General features: G+C 51.9%; 11 protein-coding genes and 1 non-coding gene across 12 annotated transcripts; 9 read left to right on the top strand and 3 right to left on the bottom strand.

Annotated features, from left to right (window-relative positions):
- Positions 1 to 466: 466 nt before the first annotated feature.
- On the top strand, positions 467 to 563 carry TrAFT101_008292. Its single transcript has one exon. It is a non-coding gene; the product is annotated as a tRNA-Ile (tRNA).
- Positions 564 to 1457: 894 nt separating this feature from the next.
- TrAFT101_008291 (uncharacterized protein) lies at positions 1458 to 3633 on the top strand. Its single transcript, XM_024910959.2, has 2 exons — positions 1458 to 2191; positions 2276 to 3633. Exons 1-2 carry the CDS (start codon positions 1593 to 1595, stop codon positions 3531 to 3533), a joined length of 1857 nt encoding a protein of 618 aa, XP_024762296.2. The 5' UTR covers positions 1458 to 1592; the 3' UTR covers positions 3534 to 3633.
- A 721-nt stretch (positions 3634 to 4354) lies between these two features.
- TrAFT101_008290 (uncharacterized protein) lies at positions 4355 to 6034 on the top strand (the record flags this gene model as incomplete). Its single annotated transcript, XM_066128300.1, has 3 exons — positions 4355 to 4428; positions 4500 to 5667; positions 5725 to 6034. The coding sequence occupies 3 exons, from the start codon at positions 4355 to 4357 to the stop codon at positions 5962 to 5964; spliced, it is 1482 nt and encodes a 493-aa protein (XP_065984418.1). The 3' UTR covers positions 5965 to 6034.
- Positions 6035 to 6669: 635 nt separating this feature from the next.
- On the top strand, positions 6670 to 7335 carry TrAFT101_008289 (uncharacterized protein; the record flags this gene model as incomplete). Its single annotated transcript, XM_024907989.2, has 2 exons — positions 6670 to 7141; positions 7205 to 7335. 2 exons carry the CDS (start codon positions 6670 to 6672, stop codon positions 7333 to 7335), a joined length of 603 nt encoding a protein of 200 aa, XP_024762298.2.
- Positions 7336 to 7894: 559 nt separating this feature from the next.
- TrAFT101_008288 (uncharacterized protein) lies at positions 7895 to 8854 on the top strand (the record flags this gene model as incomplete). The annotated part of the gene is made up of 1 exon (XM_024907990.2): positions 7895 to 8854. The coding sequence occupies one exon, from the start codon at positions 7895 to 7897 to the stop codon at positions 8852 to 8854; it is 960 nt and encodes a 319-aa protein (XP_024762299.1).
- A 179-nt stretch (positions 8855 to 9033) lies between these two features.
- Positions 9034 to 10338, bottom strand: TrAFT101_008287 (mitochondrial 54S ribosomal protein uL4m). The gene is made up of 3 exons (XM_024909712.2): positions 10198 to 10338; positions 10019 to 10139; positions 9034 to 9963 (listed from the first exon to the last, which is right to left on the bottom strand). The coding sequence occupies exons 1-3, from the start codon at positions 10261 to 10263 to the stop codon at positions 9188 to 9190; spliced, it is 963 nt and encodes a 320-aa protein (XP_024762300.1). The 5' UTR covers positions 10264 to 10338; the 3' UTR covers positions 9034 to 9187.
- A 120-nt stretch (positions 10339 to 10458) lies between these two features.
- On the top strand, positions 10459 to 12164 carry TrAFT101_008286 (mitochondrial 54S ribosomal protein mL38). Its single transcript, XM_024901866.2, has 2 exons — positions 10459 to 11069; positions 11156 to 12164. Exons 1-2 carry the CDS (start codon positions 10541 to 10543, stop codon positions 11524 to 11526), a joined length of 900 nt encoding a protein of 299 aa, XP_024762301.2. The 5' UTR covers positions 10459 to 10540; the 3' UTR covers positions 11527 to 12164.
- Positions 12165 to 12862: 698 nt separating this feature from the next.
- Positions 12863 to 14046, bottom strand: TrAFT101_008285 (uncharacterized protein; the record flags this gene model as incomplete). The annotated part of the gene is made up of 2 exons (XM_024903782.2): positions 12863 to 12999; positions 13080 to 14046. The coding sequence occupies 2 exons, from the start codon at positions 14044 to 14046 to the stop codon at positions 12863 to 12865; spliced, it is 1104 nt and encodes a 367-aa protein (XP_024762302.2).
- Positions 14047 to 19539: 5493 nt separating this feature from the next.
- On the top strand, positions 19540 to 19845 carry TrAFT101_008284 (uncharacterized protein; the record flags this gene model as incomplete). The annotated part of the gene is made up of 1 exon (XM_066128299.1): positions 19540 to 19845. One exon carries the CDS (start codon positions 19540 to 19542, stop codon positions 19843 to 19845), a length of 306 nt encoding a protein of 101 aa, XP_065984417.1.
- A 432-nt stretch (positions 19846 to 20277) lies between these two features.
- TrAFT101_008283 (uncharacterized protein) lies at positions 20278 to 20759 on the top strand (the record flags this gene model as incomplete). The annotated part of the gene is made up of 3 exons (XM_024909713.2): positions 20278 to 20430; positions 20489 to 20591; positions 20689 to 20759. The coding sequence occupies 3 exons, from the start codon at positions 20278 to 20280 to the stop codon at positions 20757 to 20759; spliced, it is 327 nt and encodes a 108-aa protein (XP_024762303.1).
- Positions 20760 to 20828: 69 nt separating this feature from the next.
- TrAFT101_008282 (uncharacterized protein) lies at positions 20829 to 21713 on the top strand (the record flags this gene model as incomplete). The annotated part of the gene is made up of 1 exon (XM_024909714.2): positions 20829 to 21713. The coding sequence occupies one exon, from the start codon at positions 20829 to 20831 to the stop codon at positions 21711 to 21713; it is 885 nt and encodes a 294-aa protein (XP_024762304.2).
- Positions 21714 to 22057: 344 nt separating this feature from the next.
- On the bottom strand, positions 22058 to 23242 carry TrAFT101_008281 (uncharacterized protein; the record flags this gene model as incomplete). The annotated part of the gene is made up of 1 exon (XM_066128298.1): positions 22058 to 23242. The coding sequence occupies one exon, from the start codon at positions 23240 to 23242 to the stop codon at positions 22058 to 22060; it is 1185 nt and encodes a 394-aa protein (XP_065984416.1).
- Between the last annotated feature and the right edge of the window lie 30 nt (positions 23243 to 23272).

The following is a 23272-nucleotide window of genomic DNA, read 5'->3' as shown; positions in this document are numbered from 1 at the left end:
ACAACAAAAAGGAAGAAAATCGAGGTATATGTAATGTTTTTTTGTTACTGTAGTTATACTTTACTGTGCTGTATACGGATAGCGGGCCAAGGCTGTCAAAAACTTCATTCTCATCTACATGTACCTATGCATAGATTAGTACATACGGTTGATACACGCACCTACTTTGCAGAATAGCCGCTTCTCAAGCGACTGTTTGCGCAAAACAGGTACCAACGCCGAGAATTCGGCGCATCCGATATGAAAGAATTTTTTTTTTTAACAAAACGCTAGTATACCGCGCCAGTTTTTGCCACCCCATCCACATACTTATATAAACTCCTCAATCCACTCTAAATCGTGCAGCGCAAACCACCCCTTGCGCTATCCATCAAGCAAAGGAAGCGGCAGCTGGAGAAACCGAGCGGTTCGGACTACCATCGCGACGAAGCTTCATAAACCGATTTCTAGTGTCTGGAGGTCACAAGCCCCCGTGGTGGAGTGGTTACCACTTAACTCTTATAGATCCAGCATTGTATCTTGGAGATATGTTAAGGTCGCCAGTTCGATCCTGGCCGGGGGCATCCTTTTTTTGCGCTTTGAGCCATGACCATCCATGCAGTTTATCAGTGGTATTTAGCTACACGTATCCTTTTTTTTCTCCCATGACTTATTTATTAATTCAACTGCATCACGATATTCTCTGATACCCTGCATCGCATCTCTCGTCTAGTCTACGTAGGTTGTTGTACGGTTAGGTCTGGGCATCAGTAGTACCTATACGTTTAGCTATAAAATCGTCGACTGTGAACGCAGTCTAGTCTGTATGGTATTACTACAAAGGTGGTCCATCTTGGTTTGGTACCCACGTCATATTTATTATGTTGTTGGTTGCACGCGCCGGCGGTGTTGAGCTATTTCATAGATGAAACGTCCGTTTCTATATATGAATAAGCTTGGCCTTGGATATATCTTTCTCGGATATGATGCCCACTTAGCAGTCCCCTGGCGATAATAGCGCAGTCGGGCAGTCCATACCATTACATGCATTGATGAATGAATGCTCTTCTTCTTCACGAAACTACTGGACATTGGTTTTTTTTACTGATTTCGATCCTTTTTAATCTTGATAAATATCATTTTCTCAATCGAAGCCTCGTTTCTGAAAGGGCACACACGAGACAGCCTTGCTCTGCGACGCGGCTGCAAGGATTCACTTAACCGCCCACCCTAGTCCTTTTATAGTCCTCGTAGCCGCGAATATGTTACGGGCGGCTACGTTTGCCTGCATCTTGTATGGTCCTCCATATCTCTCTCTGTATATAAATAAACAAGGCTTTTTACCCTGTTCGTGGGGCGAAATTAGGATTGCTAGGCACAATGCACCAACTATTCAGGCACCGTGTGCGTAACATAAAAGCGCCGCGATCAGTATCCTGATCATTGAAGAAATTGAGAACTACCTAATATTTGAAGTCCTCTGTCTTTGTCATTTTTTCTTTCAGGCTGTTTATTTCATTTCATTTATTTATTTATTTATTCATTTATTTTATCTTCTTTTTATACCCTCTTTCACTTCCCGCTAGAAACGAATAGCCATAACATCACGTAATATGCCTTCATCCGATGACACTCCTTTGCAAAGGACTCAAAAGGCCCCCAGCATCAAAGAACCCAGAAAAGACAACAGCGTCAAAGCATACACATCTATAATCCTGCTAGCCGCCGTACCATCCATTATTCTTTCAGCAGCAACCGCACTTCTCATCGTCTTCACGTTCCGTAACCGCGTGACTCTTAGCGATGGCGCAGGCGAACTACAGGTCCCCCATCAGTCAGACAATCTGTCTTTAATTTCGAGGACTATGACCGACTTTGTTAAAGATGGGGGAACCAATGCCTATTATGTCCGACTCAACCCATCTACTCTGACTACAATTGCTTCCATTACTGGGAAATTTGTCCCGTACCTATCAAGCGCCATCATGGGACTAGTGGCACTTTTCGCTGCAGATTTTGTTCTGAAAGCATCGCAAAAGGAGCAGAATGACAAGCTCCTGACGCCAAATCAATTGACGGTACTGATGGGTCTCTTGTCTGGTGGGTTGGTCGAGTTATGGAAAGCTACCCGTGCTCGGGCGAACATGGGAGGGAAATTCGTAGCCCCAATTTCATATACACTTGCCATCTTCATTATCATCACGGTCTTGAGGTAAGTATCAAATCTTGCAATTGATCAAGAAGAAAATTCAGTAATTCACACAAAGGCGTCATAAATAGTCGCTAACGTATACAGTGTCCTTATTCCAGCAGTTGATACCTGGTTTGGCATTGTTGTCAAGCCAAGCGAGCAAACACAACTAAACATCACCGCCCCTTCAAACCACTCCTTCGGTCGAGGACTTTTACAGGGAAATGACTGCATTTATTCTGGTTATAATTACCCATGCGATGCGTTGAAAGGATATGGGGCTGACGGCTCCTTTACACCATATATTCCCGCCGACACTGAGGCTTTCAAAATCTTAAACAATGTTTCCACTAAGAATATTGTATCTGATCTCTCCTCAAACTCATCACAGTCTCTCTTATATATTTCAGATGCAAGCTTGTCATCAGACCTGGACTTTAAGGCGAGCGCATTCGCCATCTCTACAAAGTGCGACATAATGACCGTTCGATGCTCAGAAGACAATCGTGAAGTTTTCGACTGTCCGGGTGATCTTTTAAATCAGATCACGCAAGTGACCAGAGTTGTTTTCCGCTTCTACAACGACTCGAGCCTGACGCACGCCATTTCTTACCCCAATTATCCTTTCCAGAATCCGTTGTATTTCACCACCAACATCTTAATAGGGGAACTCCATCAGCCGGAGCAACCCGACGTGCTGGAGGGCACGATGCAATTCGGCTGCTCCAGCACAATTTTCGACACCACCTATGCGTGGGTGGACGGATCCATAGCCCAATTCAACATGACCCCCGCGAATGGCTCTCTCGGCGGCATCATGTCTGCCCCTTTCATCAACGACAACGCCAACATCTCACAGCAGGCCGTAATCTCTTCTATGGTCAGACTCAGCACCAACTTCTCGAGTGCTGTCCCTCTCACGGCAGCTGCTTTCTCTCACAGCGCGCTGGCACTATCCTATGTCGCAATGGAGAGTCGAGTGAACGTGGTCGAGCAGTCCCGTTCAAGAGTGTTCCTCACACGGGTCCCAATCATACCATTTTATATCTTGATCGGGCTCAATGCATTGTATGTCCTGTGTACAATACTACTAGCTGCAGCTGCGATGATTCGAACGCACCCAAAGGAGTCGACGGCGGTAAAATCACAGCTTACTATGGAGGGATTCATGACGGCAGTCTTCAAAGGAGAGAGTGTCAAGGCTCAGACTCAAGTCTCAGAGACTTCGGATGGGTCATCAGACCATACCGAGGTTGTTACCGAGGAAGTGCCAAGAATTGCTATTTTAAAGACAGACCAGGGCGAATGGTCCTATGCCACAGTAACGACACATGGCAATGGAGCGGTGGTGAAGTTTATATAGTTAATTGGATGTACTTAACTTTAGACAAGAAAATATGTATTATTAACAGACAAACACGCAATCTTCTGTTTCGGCCACAGCTTTGTTGTTTTTCATGGAGCGCAAGTTACCCTATAAAACTATATCGCATTTTTTGGCCTTCATTATTTCTTTCCAGCAAGAAATAGAAAAGGATTGAAGACGGTGCTGTTTGATGAAATGAAGATGCAGAAAAAAGTCGAGAAAGGGAAGCCCTGCTAAAGAATTTACAAATCAGATGAGAACAGAGTTGCGGGGCTGTTGAGGTGAAGCGTTAACTAGGCCCAGTTTCTGGCACCGTCTTAATTCACGACAGCTCTACGCTTTACAAGACAGAATCAAGGGGTGGTTGAAACTAAAACTTAAGCACAAAAATTTCTGATAATCCCCGTGATGACAATATACGGGTCTAGTAATCAATTATGCAATCGATATCCAGCGTGCTCTCGTATCCAGCGCGCAATGAAGTACACAACCTATGGCCGTAAGCGGCATCTCCGCAGTTCTAACTCCGGGTCGTTAATTTGTCTAAGCTCCGGAGTTGAGATCTGGCGCCAGACACGATGGTTAGTGCCGGCAATCGTTCGACCGGATAGCGACCTGATAGTTGCAAAGGTCGGTATGACTCTTTTGATGAGAAATACACGTGGCAGCCAGTCGATGTGTCTAACGTGTATTTAAACTGATATCAGGGACTCACCACCCTGATAGCTACAGCTTCAGACCCAGCGACCCCTGAGGATAAAAGTCAATATTTCTGTAACATTGTAGCCATTGGAAAATTGAGGCGCGTAACCTGTAAGATGAAGTGGTTAAAAGCACCGCCATTTTACGTATGGGCCAGTCTGGCGGCATCCAGCGTCTCTATACTCTTTGGGTTTGTGACACCATCGTAATTGATGTTTCCTCTTCGTGGGTTGAGAGATTACTGACAATCTTCCGATATAGCCTGGATACGGGCAACATTGGCCCTGTCACAACGATGCCCGCCTTCCGCAAGACCTTTGGTGACTTTTCACCAACCGTTCATGGAGTTGTCGTTTCATCTGTACTCATTTCCGGCGCCTTTACGGCTCTCATCGCCGGCATCCTTGGCCACCGCTTCGGCCAGGTCCGCATCTTCGCCATAGGGTCCTTCATCTATGGCGTTGGAGCAGCCATCCAGTCTTCCGCTACATCGCTGAGCGCCTTCATCATTGGGCGACTTATCCAAGGCATAGGTGAGGGCCTGTTTGTGAGCAATGTATGGGTGCAGGTTTCAGAAATGTCCCCGACCAGAGTCAGGGGCACGTTGACAGCACTTCCGCAGTTCACAATCGTTTTGGGTTTGGTTTGTGGCTTCTTCATCTGCTACGGCACTTCACGTCTGGGTGCATCGACAACGCTTAGCTGGCGACTTCCGCTGGTCGTCTCATCGGCCCTCGGCTTTCTGCTATCGGGAACGTACTGGTTTGTCCCTGCTTCTCCGCGCTGGTTGCTGGCCAGAGGTCGATTCACTGAGGCGCGCGATGTTCTCATTCGCCTTGGCTTTGATGAGGTTGAGCGTGAAAAGCTGCTGGAGGAGTCCATGACCCAAGTACAGGCTCATAACCCCCATGATGTAGCAATTTGGGAAGAGTTCAAACAGACATTTGCAGGATTCAGGGAAGCCTTCTCAGCTCCCTTCCGTGCTCGAACCATTTTTGGCTGTTTCATTATGGGCATGCAGCAGCTGGCGGGGATTGATGGCGTCTTTTATTATGCCCCGATTCTCTTCGAAAAGGCCGGTCTTAGTGGCGAACAGGCGTCGTTCTTGGCTTCTGGCGTTTCTGCACTGGCTATTCTCGGAATTACAATCCCGGCTACCTTCCTGGCAGACAAATGGGGCCGAAGGACTTCCAGTCTCTTAGGCGGTGTCCTGATTACCACGCTGATGCTGTTGATGGGGTCTTTGTATGCGGCCGACAAAGTTCATGCGGATAGAGGAGCCGGCAAGTGGGTGGTGATTGTGTCCATCTATCTGTTCGCCATAGTATTCAACGGAACTTGGGCAATTGGCTTCCGAATCTTCTTGATTGAGAGTTTGCCTAGAAAGACCAGGAGCAGCGCGTCAAGTCTTGCTCAGAGTGCCAATTGGGTATGTAACTGAAAAGTCTCAGTTAGTTTGCCGTGAAAAAAAAGCTAATGGATACAGTTCTCGAATTATGTTGTCGCACTTATCACGCCGGTGCTCATTTCGAAGACGACGTATGGAGCCTACTATCTCTTTGCGTTTTCGTCACTCTTCACCACAGTCGTTGTGGCATTGCGTATGTTTGAGACGAGAGGGCATAGCCTGGAAGAGATTGAGCAGCGATATACTCAAAGCAGAAGTATCTCAACTGGCGTGTCCATGCCAATGTTGAGGATAAGGCGAGTCCAAGCCACACAGTGATTGAGAATGGGGATGATAGGAGCTGTTGGTATTCCATCCATTGAAAGTCAAAAGTTGTGATTAGCGAGCGAAACACGTCATTACTATATAGAATAACTCATAATTTAACAAAATCATTAAAGAATCACCATAGAAAGCATCATCGGAACTGTGAATTTGACCTTGCTTCCGTCGATGGAAGAGATGGATGATGCCTGAGAGCTGTCATGTGATGTCGCACGTGCAAAGTCTTTTATACATGTGTTTGCGGCTCTTTTGATGCGTAAAAATTGGTACCGAGGACCTGCCGCGCGAGGCTCCACCCGCTGCAGTCTGGGCCATTTCAGACGTGGAGCTGCTTTTTTCCGAACATCTCAACACCAACCAACCCATCGCAGACTCTCAAGCTTCCCACGAGGCACCAGAGCAGCGACGACGAGGCTGAGGAGCACCAGCTTTGTCAAAACCCACACACAATCAATTTTTTGAACAAACCAGAGGAGCTACTTCCCGTAGCATCTCATCTTCAACATGGCGTCCAACAAGCTTGGCAAGATGGTCAGTCCCTCTTCCTCTCTCCCAGCCCTCTCTTGGAGCGTTACATGTTGACATGGTTAGACTAACGAAACGTGAATTAGGCCGGTTACGTACGCAGATACCCCCTCGGTTGCCCATCGAAACTTGACGTGATTAGGCACTGACGACTTCTCCTAGATCAACTACCGCATGCGTGTGACCCTGCAGGACTCGCGACAGCTGGTTGGCCAGATGCTCGCCTACGACCGACACATGAACCTCGTTCTGGCCGATACCGAGGAATTCCGCCGCATCAAGCGCAAGCAGAACAAGCCAGCTGCTCCCGGCGGCTCATCAGCCGGCCAGACCGTGGTCCAGGAGGAGAAGCGAACGCTGGGCCTGGTGATTGTCCGTGGAGCTCACATCATCTCTCTGACCGTCGAGTCACCGCCTCCCGCCGATCCTAGCGCTCGACTCGGCAAGGCCACCACCGGCGGAATTGCTTCGACTCTTCAGGCTGGCCCTGGCGTTGCTCGACCTGCCGGACGTGGTGCTGCCGCTCCGATTTCTCTCGCCGGCCCAGCTGCTGGTGTTGGCGGAGCTGCTCCCCCTCCGGGATTCCCTTCTTTCCCTGGTGCTCCCGGCGCTCCTGGTGCTCCTGGATTCCCTGGACGAGGTGCCGGTAAGTTATACCACTCTCTGTATTTCATCGAAATCTGCATTGGTACTAATTGGTGCACTTTAGCTCCTCCTGGCTTCCCTGGCCAGTTCCCTCCACCTGCTGGTTTCCCCGGCGCTCCTGGCTTCCCTGGCGCTCCGGGTTTCCCTCCTGGAGGCCCTCCTCCCCCTGGATTCAACCCCCCTCCTCGACGATAAGAAGCTGAAAGCTGGCTCTAATTTCTGCGATACCCACGCAAAAAGCAATCTAGTCCAATATGATATCCCGGGATATAAAGGGAGAAATAAAATATCTGCGGCTGTTAGAGAATGGGTGATTTGGAATATTTTCGCTCGGAAACCACTGTTATGATCAAGGGTGGCGTTTGGTGATGCTCAAAATGACATCGGGCTTGTAATCTAGCATCGGCCAGGTACATTAAGCTATGAATCGGAACTTTTTTTTTCTTCGGCATACGATGCTGGTGTTTTGAATGGCCATTTTTGGTGTTTGTTGATGATTTTATGCTGAAATGTGGCTCCCGTTTGAATATCTACTTGGACTTTGATCCAAAAAGTATCTTGCATGTGATTGAATCCCTCTAGAAGCTGGAGACTACCGCACAAAACCGGATAATTTAGATGCCAACCACACCTGCTTGGAAACCAAACAAGCCGTCCCCGAAATATCGCTCCCAAAATTGCCCCTCCTGAATCCTTCAGGCTACAGGCACCAACCGCGCAGAAACCCATGAGACTGTAGCATATACAGGAACAAATGGCACAGGCACAGAATGCCAACGACCCGGCCGTCCGTCCCGTGAGACTGACCATCGAGGCCTGCAAGAATGACGACGTGTCCCTAATGGTACTGGCCATCTCACTGGCATCCAAGCCCGAGTCGCGCAACACGGTTCAAGAAGTCATCCAGGCCGGCCTCAACCGCTCCTTGAGAAGAACCGCACCCAAGATTCTGTCCTACCTGCTCGACCATGGCGCGGACGTCGGCACCGTATACGCCCATATGATTGGGCCCAGTGAAGAGCCGGGCAAGCCGTCGCTCGAGATGCTCGAGATGCTCATCGCCCACGGCTGGGACATTGACGCCCGGCACCCGCGCACGAGCTGGCCGCTGCTATGGAGCGTGCTGCGGTATCCCGACCTTGTGGAGTGGTGTCTCGCCCAAGGCGCCAGCGTCTACCTGCCTGGCGATACTCCGCCGCGGAATGCCAACGGCGTGGGCGAGACGCCGCGAGAATCGCTCCTTGTGTGCGCCGCAAAGCATGCAACCGTGGCGACGTTTGAGCTGCTGCGAGAGAGGGGCGCACCTTTGGAACGGCGGGCACTGCACGAGGCCGCCGAGTTCGCTGCTATATACGCGCTGCCGTATGGTTCTGCTGCCGACCCTGCCCACGTCGCCTTGTTTAGAGAGCGCGTGGACATGGTGCGGCACCTCGTGGATGTGGTTGGGCTTGATGTAAACTCGCAAGAGGCGTGGCCTGGCAAATGTCGCGGCACACCACTGTATTATATAGCGAGGCGCAACAACCGCAAAGATGCCAGAGAGGTGATTTGGTTCTTGTTAGACCGCGGTGCAGACCCGGATCTTGGCTCCACCATGGGCGATCTCCAAATTGAGAGCGCAATCAAGGACGCCGAGAAGCATTCTAATACGCGCTTTCTGGAGGCTGTTCAGGAGTGGCGGGATCGGCAGCATGATAATGTGAATACAGCCTGATGGGGGGGTTGAGACTTGATGATTGATGAGACTTTATGAGATTCTATGAGAGCTTACGTCCTTTACAGCAGGTAGTTGAAGAAGACAGTAGTCAATAGCGTAAGAAAAGACTATACCCAGCTTCGGATTCAGTGATTAAATCTTATATATATATATATATATGTTATTTTATAGATATTCACTGATATATATATCATCCATGACTAGTATACATTTATTGTTGAGTACATATCTCTCCATCATCCTGTCGTCTCAGTCCACAAACCAGATCTATAACCCCCATTGCCATAGAAATTGTGTAACTTTTCTTTTCTTTTTTCCTTTTTCCAACCCTTACAACTCCTTCTCTCCCAGTGCTGGCCCCCCCTTAGCAAATCCGTTAATGACAATCCGGCTCACCAAATCGCTCTGGTGCTGCTCAATCATCTCCCGCAGCACACTCCTCTCCATAACCACCTTGCCCGTCTCGAGCAGGTCCTTGACGTCGACATCCTCCAGGTCAAGAGCTCGTCCCTCCCATGGCACCTGCTCCATGGCCTCGTATAGTCTGTCCCTCCTGTCGCCGGTGACGAACAGTGTGCGGCCGTCCTCACGACCAAGGCCCAGCGTGTTCAGCATGCCAGACATGTACTTCTTCAGATATGCCTCCCTCAGGCCGTCCTTCATGTACTTATCCGCCACCATTTCGAAATCCTCGGGCATCGACAGCTCCATGCCGTCTTCGCAGATGATCAGCTCGCCCCGTCGATATCGGTAGCTCAGCGCCGTGCGCCACGCCTTGTCGTAGACCTTGCGGTTCAGTCTGGTTCCGAAGTCGCGGGGGTGAGGGCCGTGCGATTTACCACCACCGCGGAGCAGGGGGCTCTGTCTGCTGCCCTGGCGAGCTCGTCCTGTGCCCTTCTGTGGTCGCATCTTGCGGTGCGAGCCGTGTACGTCCCAGCGGGTCTTGGACGATGCGGTGCCCTGTCTGGTGTTGTCGCCCTCGTAGACGACGGCGAGGTGGAGGAGATCGCGGCGGAGGGGGAGGTAGAGATGCTGGACGGACCACTGCTCGAGGGACTGTGGCTCGAGAGACGGGAAGCTATGGATGGTGACGGGGACGGTTGAGACTGCATGGAGGGGTTAGCTGGAGCTTGTCATGAAGGTCTCGTGAGGTCGCCATACTCGGGTTCCAAGACTGCATCAAGGACTGCGCATTGGACGCTGATCTCGTGATGTCTTTTGCCGGTGCCTCGGTAGCCATTGATCGTGTAAACTGTCTGCTGAAGCCTGTCGTTGTCGCCAGCTATTCCGCAAGTCAGCCAATGACCCCATCGCAAAAAACTCAACGCAGAGACACATACCTTGGGCGCAGATATCCTCAGCGCACCCAGCGCCTCGCTGAGACACCCAATTCCCTTTCCAGCCATTTTTAAAGACGAGATTTCCCCAGAAAATCCAGGCTGTTCGGCTCCTCAAATCGTGCCGCTGCTGCTGCTGCTCTTGGGAGCGAAGCGAAAAAGAACGATAGTGGTGCAAGCAAAAGCGCAGCGGCGTTTTCCGCCTCCGGCCGCCGAAAATTTTAGCGGGGCTAAATCGCAACTTTGCACCACCACCACCACCACCAACCTCAGTTCCAGACATTGGGATTGTTATACTCACAAGCTCTGTTGTTTCCGCATAACAGCAACACACACAGCGTCGACCATGTCGCGGTGCCAGGCTGTTGCGAGGCCATTGGCACGGCAATTGCGCCAGCAATGCGCAATCCGGCCCTTCACGGCGGGTGCTGCCCGCGCTGCGGCTGCCACCGAGGAAGTACAGCAAACTTCTTCTTCAGCAGCGGCACAGCCCAGCCCTCTTGATCTCGATCCCAACAGCGTCTTGCCAGAATTCGAAAGCAACCTGATCAAAGCGGGCAAGATGCCCATCGGATCCCGGAGACGAAGAGTCGCCATGCGCACCACTGCGAACCTGCCCTTTGAGCAGCTGCCGTACCAGGCGTTCCAAGAGGCACGGGCCATTCTTGCGGCGGACCGACAGGAGAAGGTGACCAAGATCCAGGAGGAGCTGGAGAAGATTTCGTTGCTGGAGAAGAAGGACGCATCGCTGGTCAAGGGCGGGCAGGCAATGAAGGATACGAAGCTGGCCAGCTTGAGGCGCTATGTTGAGCAGCTCAAGATCCAGGCGGACATTAACGATCCTCTGGTCAAGAAGCGCTTTGAAGACGGTCTAGGTAAAGAACATTTTACACCTCTATGAAAACATGAAAGAAAAGAAGAATACAAGAAGAAGAAGAAATGCTAACTACATACCCTTTAGGAGACATGAACAAGCCCATCTATCGCCACTACGCCGAGCGCAAATGGCGCTCCTACGACTACCGCCTCATCACCCAACGCATCAAGCAGTTCAACATCGTCCCCGACGTCCTCCCCAAACTCGACCCCGTCGCCGACGTCCAGCTCTACTTCCGCCAGGCCAAGATCCCCCCGGCGAGATCGTCGACTCCCTCATCAGCGAGAACCCGCCCCGCCTGCGCGTCCAGGTCTTCGACAAGGGCCCGCGGCTCGTCTCTCTTGTCGTGCTCGACTCGGACGTGCCCGACGTTGAAAAGGACGCCTTCTCCAAGCGCTGCCACTTCCTCGCCGCCAACATCTCGCTCAGCCCCAGCGACACCTCCCTCCCCCTGAGCAGGATCCGCGCCGACGACCAGCTCGCCGTGCCCTGGCTGCCGCCCACCTCTCAAAAGGGCGCCCCCTACCACCGCCTGGGCATCTACCTTCTGGAGCAGAAGCCCGACACCAAGCTCGACGTTGCCAAGCTCAAGGAGCTGTACGCCTCCCGCGACGGCTTCTCCCTCAAGTCCTTCCGCGACAAGTTCAGCCTCACCCCCGTGGGCTTCAACATGTTCCGCAGCGTCTGGGACGACAACACTGCCGGTGTCATGGCCCGCCACGGCATTGCCGGCGCGGACGTCGAGTTCAGGCCGACGCGCGTGCACAGCTTGAAGCCGCCCGTCAAGCCGCGCGGTTGGGAAGCCAAGAGACAGGGTCCTGCGTATAGACATCTGTGGAAGTACACGAAGCGTATCAAGGGGTTGTCTAATGCTCGGGGATGGACTAAGAGGAGGTAAAGGAAAAGGAGAGGAGAATTCAGGGGAGGAAGGAGAAAAAAAATCAAAATAGAAGTCATGAAATCTGTACGATATTCTTGTTATGTGTATAAAAAATGTAGTAGTTGTGGGTAGATGGGCTAGGGAAGGATTGCATGTACTTACGAGAGGGAAAGAAAAAAAAAATTACATCTCAATAATCAAAACAATGCCCAACGTGAAGAAGTGCGTACCTTTAACATTCATGTTTACTTACAGACCTTCTCTTTCTCTCTCTCCCTCTCTCTCGTTCTTTTTTTTTTTCTTTCCCAACTTTATCAAGGACATGATATACCTAGGCTAAAGATCTGTCTATAAAATATCAACTCCCAATACTAAAAATTGCAACATGAGGGCGAGTCCTCAATATCCGTCTGTTTTTGAGACCATATAGTATCTCACCTATCTACTCTTCATTGCGCTTTCGGGATAAAAGCCAAGGCACAAGCCGTGTGTGCGTTTCTTTTTCTTTTTTTCTTTACTTTTTTTTTTTTTTCAAATATATACATATAGGTTTCTTGCTCCGCAGAAGCTAACATTTATCAAACCGTCACTGCAACCTACTTTGTAGATTGGAGTCCATTCCAGTGTAAATACGTGTGTAAGCGCCCAGCTCCTTAATTCCCATTCCGCCTTGCTTATGTTTTGTACCGTGGCATGTCGCCACCCCTTCCATTACTGCCAACCGTTCTTGTTCGTCAAGAAAAGCAGTGCGATACAGCCGCGGAGCTGTTACTTGTCCTCAGCTTGAAATGCTTTGCGCATCCCGTCCCATTAGTTCCGCCATAGAAATCCACGCCGAACTAGCTTCTCGCCACAGCTCCTCTCTGCCCTATTTTGAAATTTTCTTTTCTTTTCTTTTGTCTTCTTCTTCCTCAGACAAAGTCACCAGTTAGCAGCTCGTCAGGCATATAGTCAAGATTGATGCCGCCTTCGGGCTTGGGTAGTGGTGACTCCTGCTGAGACCGATTAGACTCTGCCGGTGAAGGCAATGTGCAAGATCCTGATGCGGCTGCATAGTAGATTATGGTCAGCACAAGGTGTTTGGACATTATTCAGAGTATCTACCTCGGTATCGTTGGGCAAGCTCACCATTGGCAACAATGGATGGACGCCGCTCCTGAGCGGGGTCCATGCATCTCTCAACGTACTTGAGCGCTTCCTTCTCGATCCAGAAGTTGATGTTAGGATCATTGCACGTCGCATGGGCCATGAGCTGATTTTTTATGCTTGTGACTTCGTCGAGCAGCTGGAAGTACTCCATGCGCAGAGTGTTGTGGCGTAGCTCCATGCTGGTCTTGGTCTCCTCCAGCTCGACCACCCATTCCTTCTTCTTTTGGCGACACTTGGATGCGGCTATGCGATTCCGCTCCAGATTCTTGGTGCGTTGGGCAACATCTTCCTTCTTTGCCGTTGAGCCTCTGCGCGAGGGTTTTCGTTTCGGCGGTGGCGGGGACTGACGTTGCCGCTGTTGCTGAGGTTCCTGGGGCTCTTGCTTGACGGTGATGGACTGAGCCGAAGCAGCCGTCTTTTGCTTCTTAGCGCGAGGTTGAGCTGCTGAGCTCGAAGCATCCACGTTTTGGGAAGAGGCCTTTCTTGTCCTTGTCAGCATGGGGGAAGTATTGGTGGGTGGTTGAGGAGCTGCCGTTGGCGTTGATGTTGATGTTGATACTGATGCCGATGCCGATGCTGAGCTGGGCGTTGCTTTGCTCGGTCTGTTGTTATTGCTTTTGGCATTGTTGCTGTGGCTGCCGTGACTGCTGTTTTTGACGGCGACAGTGTTAGTGACAGTCTCGTGAGGGGCTATGGTTGCTGTGTCGAGACTGCCAATGCTGTCTCTGTGGTCGGCGAAATACTCATTGCAGCTCGGCGGCGAAGGCAATGGCATTGGTTCTGGAGAGGTAAATGGCGAGTCTGGTGAGGTAGCGTATGGAGAGAGCGTCAGTCCCGGATCGACAGCTATGGGATCTTCCTTGTAGAAATCGAAGGGGAACAACGGGCCTGGGAGGTTGTGGATGCCCAGGCCACCGTACTCGGCGAATACAGGACTGTCGCTCATTGTCGCCTTCTTTCTTTTTCTTTTTCTTTTCTTTTTTTCTTTCTTTCTCTTTCTGTTTCGCTTCTTTTACGTTTTTTGTTTCTACTTATTTTTTCCGTGTCTCGGTTGCAGCTGCTGCGAGAAATAGAGCAGCAGGTGTTGGATCAATTGGCGTCCGGGCCCAGAAACAACCGGGGCGTTGGCAGCTCTGGTGAGGGGGTCGCTGGAGCTCTCCAAAAGCCGTTGCTCGCGCCGTCGCTGCGGGGCCGTAGCACGGGAATCCAGGAGCAAGGGGGGGGCTGATCGCTGATCTGGAGAGGGGAAGCGCAGCAGCTGGCGTGTCGCAGGTTTGCAAAAATAGCTGGGGTGGAGCTCTTCGGCAGAGCAGATCCAGATCAGCCGGACTGGCGACGATAACGAGGGCGGCTGGCGGTGGTGGACAAGACGAGGACGACGGCGACGAGGATGGTTTGGTGCGATTCGGACGAGGAGATGGGAGAGACGTGAGAGATTGGGAGGAAAATGAATTGTTGCAATTGAGAGGATGGGGTGGAGGGCGACGCAGAAGAGAAGGACGGAAGAAGTGGAAGAATGAATGCGCGGGCGGCAGGCGATAAAAAGCAGCCAAGGCGAAGTGGGATTCGCAGCGAGGCCTTAGCAGTCCAGTCGGTGGCCGTGGGTGCCAAAGTATGTACCGCCAAGTACTGCTAGGCCGACCTGAGGTAGTGTGTCGATGGCGAGTGGCAGCAGTGGGCTGTAGCTGTAGCTGTAGCTGTAGCTGTAGCTGTAGCTGTAGTAGCAGCAGCAGCAGCAGCAGTAGCAGCAGCGCTATCGTATTATTATTGATTTAGGCCGCAAGTGGTATTTTCTTCGCGGACCGGCCGATGCACGTTTCCAAGCCGCGGGTTGACGGAAGCAGAAACAGGCCGGGCAGCAATATTATGTAGGTACCTAGGTATTTATTACACGCAGCGTTGCAGCTTGTAGAAAGGGATGGACGTCCAGCTGAGATTGATACGGGAGAGAAAGTCACGAATCTAGACTGGAAACGGGAAGAGGAAGAGGAAAAAGAAGAAGGGAAGAAGAAGAAGCACCGCAAGACAAAATTAAAAAAATATATAGGACAAAGGACAATGGAGAAACTCATTGGGAGGTTGCAATCCGGCTGCTTTAATCGGCCGCTGTCACTCGCTCTAGAAGCAGCAGCAATCATGATACACATACACTGCGCGCCGTGGCTCAGGATGCCTCCACAAGGGGAATAGCAGGCCATGTCGCCGCATTGCTCAACAGGCGGCGAATCAGCGCCCGCCGTCGCTGCAGTGGATAGCCCTGCCCGGCAAAAGCCACGCAAGCAGTGCTAATGCCAATCGAGCCCGCCTGGAGGCATGCAATCAGGTCTAAGACTGGCAACCGCTTACAGTCGCTTACAGCATAGCACCGCAAGCAATGGATGCGCCGCAAAAAGTAACCTGGTGATTAGCCTTTGCACTACGGCCATGTATACACCGAGAAAAAGTGCGATAGAATTTGGACGAGGCGCGCCGCTAGGGACAAACGATGAGTGTTCACATGCTCCCTCTGGCTTTTCCTCGAGCTGAAAGGACATTTGGCTCATAATGCCTGCTGCTGCTCACCAACGCTTCTACAGTGGTCGGTGGACATGAAGAGAAGATGGCCTTGCCTTGCCTAGCCTAGGCTCTACCTCGGTCAATGCCTGTGCCTGTGATGATGCCTCAACTGCTATAACATACATTTACAGGGCATTATCTATGTAATCTGCTGGCAACCGCACTAGCAAGCATACAATCTGTGCGTCTCCTACACCTTGCACCGCATGCTTAGCCGTTCAAGCACACCAGCGTTTTATATATGAGTCGCACCGCAGCACCGGCCGTGCCAAATAGACAAGCAGGGAGCCCTCGCCGGATTCGATTCCGTGTCGCTCCCAAGCCAATTGGGCGCATCCATCGGCTTCATTGGCTCGCTTCACGCAATTAAGAAACAAACGCCCCTGTGGCAAAGATGCCTTGATTAAGCAATGCGCGATGGCTTGCGAGTTCCTCGTCGGTGCGGTAGATGCCCAGTTTCACTACAGTCCTTTTTCTAGCCGCTATCTATTCCTATTCCCGCTCCTTTCCTCTCCATTCGCCTCTCCTCTGTCTGACTCACGCATTCCCAGCGACACTGAGCGAAATTGAACCTTGTTCTGCCGTCCTAGGCCTCTGTGGCGATCTCTGCCCTTCTCGCAACTTGCTGCTTAGTGCGATCGCGATCCGAGCTCCGATCCATTTTCCCTTGACAGGGTACCCGAATCTTGGCCCCCACAGGTACCCCCCTTGTACCGCGCCCACCCACAGGACCACAGCAACCCTCTGCGCCCAGCAGGCATCAAATCGCATCTGCTGTAGCAGCTAGACTACCTGCTGCCTGCCTTAGTCGTTGTAATGCGCAGTGCGTGCATGCAGGTGCAGCTGCATGCCCTGGGCTCGAGCTTCCAGTTGTCCCCTCATCTCATCCCACAACAGGCCGCCACGCCCGCAGGTTGTCTTGTCTTGTAGAGCCTCGCAGGGGCTCTGCTAGGCATTTGGCATGTACTTGGCATGTACGTCTTGGCCTGTTCTTGGCCTGTCCTTGGCCTGTCCTTGGCCTGTCCTTGGCCTGTCCTTGGCCTGTCCTTGGCCTGTCCTTGGGAGGCCGCTCCGGCGCTGGCCTGGCTGGAACTGCGCCAGATGGAGCTCCATAGGGGCCCCTCTTGGCGCTCACATCACCTGGAGCGTGCTGGGGGAGGCCGTTTGCGGCAGCAGCTGGAGCCCACGGGCGGCCTCGAAACAAGCCACAGCAGCTACGCCACCGGCTCTGCACCTCAACCGTGCTGGGCCGGGCTGGCAACTTCAAACATTTCCCCTCTCCACCACCATCCCACTCCCCGCTGGCCACGCCTCGACATCTAGGCAGCTTGAGGTTTAGTCCCTCTCTATCCACTATCAAGGTTCCCTCTAACCTCTAACAGCTCTCGGCCATTCGTCTATTCCCCCCGAAGCCGCTCTGGCTTACTGGGCTGAGTGGTTGACTGGCTAGTAACGATAGAGCTTCTAGACGATTGCGCCTCCGGCCCAGTCCATCTCCGCGCTCTGCCCATTCCTCTTGCGTGAATAGTCAGCAGAGCCCGAGCTTTGGGCAGCGAGACAAACGGCGGTTGAGCTGAAATTGGATTGGGCTGGACCAGGCTGGTCTGGACTGGATCGCAAAAAGCAAAGTGCAGGACATCAAGGACGTTTGCTTCAGCAGCTCGAGCTAACAAGAAATAGTGCATCTTGCTGCAAGAGAGCTCAACGAACGGGCTGGGCGATACAGGGTCCTCCCGTCAATGCACCCGCAGCTTTTCGCCGAGATCCAGGCCCGTCCGTCAGGCAACAATTCAATATCTGGGCATCGTCCATGCAGCTCCCCATCATATCACGGGCAGACACACCCCTGGTCAGCGCCGAGCATGAAGCAGTGGCACCTTGTGCTCATTATGCACACTGACACGCAACTCACATGCCGGTGTCTCTGGTTTGCCAGGCTTCTCTCGTCGCCAATTGGTCGTGGCGCACCAGTACCACAAAAGCTTGGTGATGCTCCATCCTGCTTCGAACTCGAGGCATGGCTCCCCTGGCTACTGGGTATATGCTTCGGCTTTGCCTTCAAACAAAGCAGGTTTTTAGCCTTTTAGCATGTGCTGCCACAAAAGGGCCAAGTAACAAAACAGCGGGAGGGAGAAGCTCGACTACTATAAACTTTACTTTGAAGCGGATTAGATTTTTTTTTTTTTTCCTCTCCAATGCCGTAGGCGCCGGTCCCTCTGTCATCCATATTCTGGGGCATTCCCCCGACAGCTTCTCAGCCGCTAGACAGCTCCATTGAAGTTTAACAAGCGGGCGTTCCTGAGGATGGGACGGAGCTGAGCATAACGAAAGCGGAGCTCTTGTGTCTCGACTGATTGATAGTTGGTTTATGCCCAGGCCATGTATCCGAAAGTAGCCTTGGCTTACTCGACGCTGAGGAAGAACAGTAGAACAACCAGAGCGTGAGTACACGACACAAAAGCTTCTTTGCTCGTTTCGTTTGTAACATGGAGTTGAGAAAAAAAGAGTGGCAGATCGTGGCAACTCTAACGACCGTCCAGATTGGCTGATTGAAAAATGGGCTAACGATGGCAAATATGACACTCCATCAGTCGATCATACCACCATTTTGTTCTTGGCATCCAATTCCTACACTACGGCGACAGAACCCTTTGTTTTCCCATCAGCCCTTTTCCGGACTGTTGCAGCTCTAGTTTCGCCTTTGCCGTGATGTTAGCATCAATATGGAGGGGCAATGTCCGTTGACAGGCAACTGAGCACACTCTGTTTTCAAGCTAAGACTGTGATACCCAGAGTCTGGTATTATTATTGCAGGCCCCGGACAGCCTTCTCCGATGTAAGCCACTGAATATAAGTCGGTCGGCAATTCTGCCAAGGCATTGGCAAAAGCCATCAAGGTTAAAAAGATTGATCAAATAAATATGACAAACAGCTTTTGGGCCTTCATGAGCCGCGGGCTCCGAAATTAGGTGAAAAAAAAAAAAAGAAAAAGAACATCTTACGGCGCCGAGACTCAAGCAGAGCCGAGGCTGATACGAAGTACAGCAGCAAAAACTCCTCCTTCTGTAAGCCCAGCCGGGTCTCACTTACAAGTCACAAAAAAGAGAAGCGAACTTTACAAAGTCTAGTATAAGGTGGGATCCCGTCCCGACGCCGACTTCGCTCTCTTCCAATTGGCCCTCTCGCCCACATCCCTTCGGTAGCATTCCGTTCTACACAGGACAAGCTTCTGTGGCTCAACTCGAGAGACATCCTATCAGGACCTTCTCCCACACTTTTCGGCTCTCCGAGGGAAAATGCGAGGGCAAGCAAAAAGAAAAGAGGCAGAGAGAGAAATGCTTCCGGCCCCAGTGCCTGGCGTAGGTCGGCGCCAATGCTACCTAAACGTTATCAAAGGAGGGCACCAATCATGGAGCAGCACGACGAGACGCAGGTTTGCGGGAGTCTGGTGCCGTCGGGCGAGATGATGGGTGTCCCACCTTTTTGGGGGAATGGGAAAGCTTTCCAGGCCGGCAAGAGCTCACACGGTAAGGCGAGCTGTTTTCTCCTTGGGCAGGTTGGATGCGGAATGGGGAAAACTGCGGTCCAGGCCAGTCATGTACGAACAGGTGTGTGTGCATATTGTGTGTTTGATGTCCGGCGAATGGAAAAGCAAAACACACGCATCCGATATCTCGCGCCGGGTCTAAAGCCCCAAGGGCTGGATCGCCCGGACTGACAGGCAAGTACCGGTATGTAGTCGGTAGTAGCAGCATCCAGCAATCATTCCTTGTCCCTGCTGATATCTGCGAGAAGAAGAGGCTCGCTGTCAAGTCAGTTTTCACGCGGCCCACGCACGCACAGCATCCATCCATCCATCCATCCATCCATCCCAGCCTGGGTCATGATCTACAGCACCATGTCTGGGAACCGAGCCGCCGGTGACGAATCCTGGCCGTCGACAAGCCATCAAAGCCCGTGGGAGGCGATGCGCTCAGGCTGGCTGGCCATTGGCCGCCCGCGGTTCGTCTCGGCCAACTCGGTGGGCAATTGGCGAGCATCAGACGATAATCACAAGGTGGGAGCTGAAAGTCTTTTGCCACTCCCACTTGTTCCCAGCTCCCAAGCTCAAGCTTTCTGGAGGTCCTGGGGCGTCAAGATTGAGGCGACCAAGGGCCACTACAAGGCAGTGATAGAGTTGCCATCGTAGTGTGCTAGTAGGCTAGTAGGTAATCAGGGTATGTACTCGTACTTAGAGGTGCTAAGAGCCGACCACTGCTATAGCCGGTATAGCCGGTAGCGCTACCATCTCGGAGGCCAGGGAGACCCGTCAGTAGCTAAGCTGCCGCACGTGACGCGCCTTGGTGCTGTGTCACCTGATCTCGCGATCTCAGCGCGACCGCAAAGCTCGTGTCACCGCGTTGAGGGGTTCGTGATCGTAGCTGAGCTGAGCTGAGCTGAGCTGAGCATCCCACAACACACGCACAGGCACTGTTTCTTTTGCAACTGTTTCTCTTCTTCTTGGATTCAAAGATCTGGTTACTACCTACCTATTCTGCTACTACTCCAGCTCTACTTTCCTGCAGGCACACAAACACCGCTTCAACCACGCCTCAAAGCAGCAACACCATCATCGCCAACCATGGCTGAGCAAATGTCCACCCCCCGCATCACCGCCGCCTACCTCGACAGCTTCGTCGGCCGCACCGTCACCATCGTCGGCAAAGTCACGCAGTTGCGCGGCGACCAGGCCACCATTGATGCCGATGGAGTCGTCACCATTCTCCTCAACCGCGTATGGCTCTTTGCAATTAGCCGTGATTTGATACCGACACTGACAGTCTCTCTCTCAGGACTCCCACCTCGCAAACGGCAATGCCGCCCAGATCATTGGCAAAGTCAACCCAGACCTGTCCATCAAGGCCCTCAGCACGCGTGACGTCGGCTCTGGAGTTGGTGCGTCTGCCCTCAAGTGTCCCCCATTCCACCGAGAATGAACATACGACTCCGTTCCATCAAACCAACTTGTTGCTAACGCAAATCCCTCATCCAGACATGGCCCTCTGCTCCGCCGTCGCCGAACTCACCCACCGCCACAAGGATATCTTCGTCTCCGAAAACTGACGGGTTCAGCCAGGCCACGGCGTCTCGTCGCTCCACAACTACGAGCCCCAGCACCAACCGCGAATCGCCATGGTCTGGCCCGCGCCAAAACTCATTGAACCACCACCAAATGTAGCAACTCCGTCGTCTTCGCTTGTACCGCATCGTCGTTTGTCTATTGGCCGTCTGCATCGCACTGCGTCTCCTGTTCGCGTTTCTTCCAACAATAACTCCGATTCTTCTGCTTCGTCTTCCAGCCAACGAGACTGGCAACATCACCGCCAGCAGCAGTGGCTGGATCTCATCCCCTACGATCCTCCTACTCCTTCTCCTCCGCTTGCACAGCATCAGTATGAATCTACTCAGCAATCTTCTTCTTCCTCAATGCCTTCAACCGCCATCCCTCCCGGCTACAACCAAATGCCAGGGTCTTACTACTCCGACTTCGAAGTTGGCTCCCCGTCTTCCGAGGAAGAAGACATGTTCCGTCTCGTTCATGGTCACTCGCCATCCACCACCAACCCTTTTGACTCGCCACTCGAATTACAGCAAGAACCTCGCATCCACCCCTTTACAGCCATCCCTTCAGCTCAACCTCGCTCCAGCTTTCACTCGTCGTCTTCTCCACCCCCATTCACCAACATGTCCACATACTCTACCCAAGCCGCAACTTCTCTCCCCTCACCACCAACCTCCCAACTCGAACGACCTGAATCCCCCCTCTCCGTCGCCGACTCTCAGCCTACCCTCCGTCAGGGCGTTTCTCGGGCATTGTCTCCACCTATGAGTCCCATACCAAGACCCCAAAACAGAGCCAGTGGCGGCAGCAGCAGCAGATATGCTCGGAGTCCAGAGGATGTCGATGCTCAGGCGCTCAACGCGGTTGTGGATGGTATTGGGAGAATGCAAGTCAATATGAATCTGGACCCGGCAGGGAGGTGGAGGATTGCACGGCGGCCTGGCGCTCCTTGTTAGTGGTAAGAGAGCACCCAGTTCCGCGAGATGGCAATTGAATGAGAGGAATTTGCAGTACTAAGAATAGGATAGAAGATAAAATGGACATGAAGCGTTGGAAAAGAGAAAAGTAGATATAAATAGTAAATTGTCAAGAAAGGAGTAAAAGAAAAACGAGATATATCATGACGAAATAGATCATGACTCTCTATCCTAAAACTATTGCATGCTAACAACATTTTTTTCGAATCACAATTCAACCTAAATCTATACTATAAAACTACATCCATCTATCCATTCATCCATCCATCCATCCATCCGATCAACCCAAACAAATAAGCAAATAAACAAACAAACTACAAATACTAATCTTCTGAAAAACTCTCATGCTCAAAACAAGTGCTCGACTGTTGAGACGACGACGCCGCCTCCTCGTCCTCCATCCGCAACAACTCTTGCACAGCCATCCACAGCTCCACAAACGCAAGCCGAAACTTTGTCATTTCCCCATCGTCCTTGGGACTCGCCACACCATCCATACCCTGTAGTAGTAGCGCTTCACCGTCACCAGTAGCCATGGTCATAGAATCACCAGGTGACGAACCCGCCATCGTACTCACGTCGGAATACAAACTCTGCAACATCTTCGTCGCAACGACATCCCCGTCTTTTACACCTCTGATCTCTTGGTCCGCAGAGATATGGGCTCCTCCTCCTCCTCTCTGAATACCCTCAAGGGCCTTGTTGAACCGAACGCTATGAATCAGATAGGATCCTTCCGCATCACTCTCCTCTATAACAGCCGACTCGTCACATCCGCTGTGCCGTGAGCTATCAATCATGAGAGAGCCATGAAGGCGTCTGACCCTCGTCGTAAACTTTTGAAAAAGCCTCGCCTTTCTCTTAGCGGCCAAGGCTCTCTCTTTCCATTTGTCCAAGTCACTGTTTGCGTCTTGCAGCTGTTTACGCAGCGCTGACATGTCGTATTCTTTCAACTGCTGCACTTGCGCCTCGAGCAGTATCATCCTCGCCGACGACTCCTCACCCGACGGCAGAGATGCATCCTCTATTTTAGTAGTAGTAGTAGAGCCGCTTGGACGTGAAACTAGTCCGCCCCCTATTACGGCCAAGTGATCCGCCAAGCTATATTGTGTAGAAGAGGATACCGACTGCGGCATTGCTTCATCATCAGTCATATTGGTTTGCGTGCCCTTTTCACATGCAACTGTAGACGTATCTCGCTGCCTGCTGCTGTTGCTACTGAATGAGTGCTGTGTATCGTGCTTCTGAGGAGTCATTGACCATGTATTTGAAGATGGACTGTATTTTCCACCCGCCACCCCACCCGTCTCAGTGTCCCCAGGAGCTTCGGCGTGGGTATGCAGAGTCGTAGCCGAACGTAAAGATTTTGGAGGGCTGTTCTGTATGAAAAGAGACGTCGGCCTATCTTGACCATTCCCTTCCACCCAGTCGGCAACATCGTTTGACTCTGCGCCTGTCCAAGTCTTTCGAGTCAAAGGAGGAGAAGAATCGTATTGGCCCTCAAACATTGCTGCCAAAGCCCTGACAGACCTCCGCTT

This window comes from Trichoderma asperellum, chromosome 5 (assembly GCF_020647865.1).
Source record: "Trichoderma asperellum chromosome 5, complete sequence".
Taxonomy (NCBI): domain Eukaryota; kingdom Fungi; phylum Ascomycota; class Sordariomycetes; order Hypocreales; family Hypocreaceae; genus Trichoderma; species Trichoderma asperellum.
The sequence above is the reverse complement of the archived record's forward strand: the minus strand, read 5'-3'. Positions and strand labels throughout refer to the sequence as shown.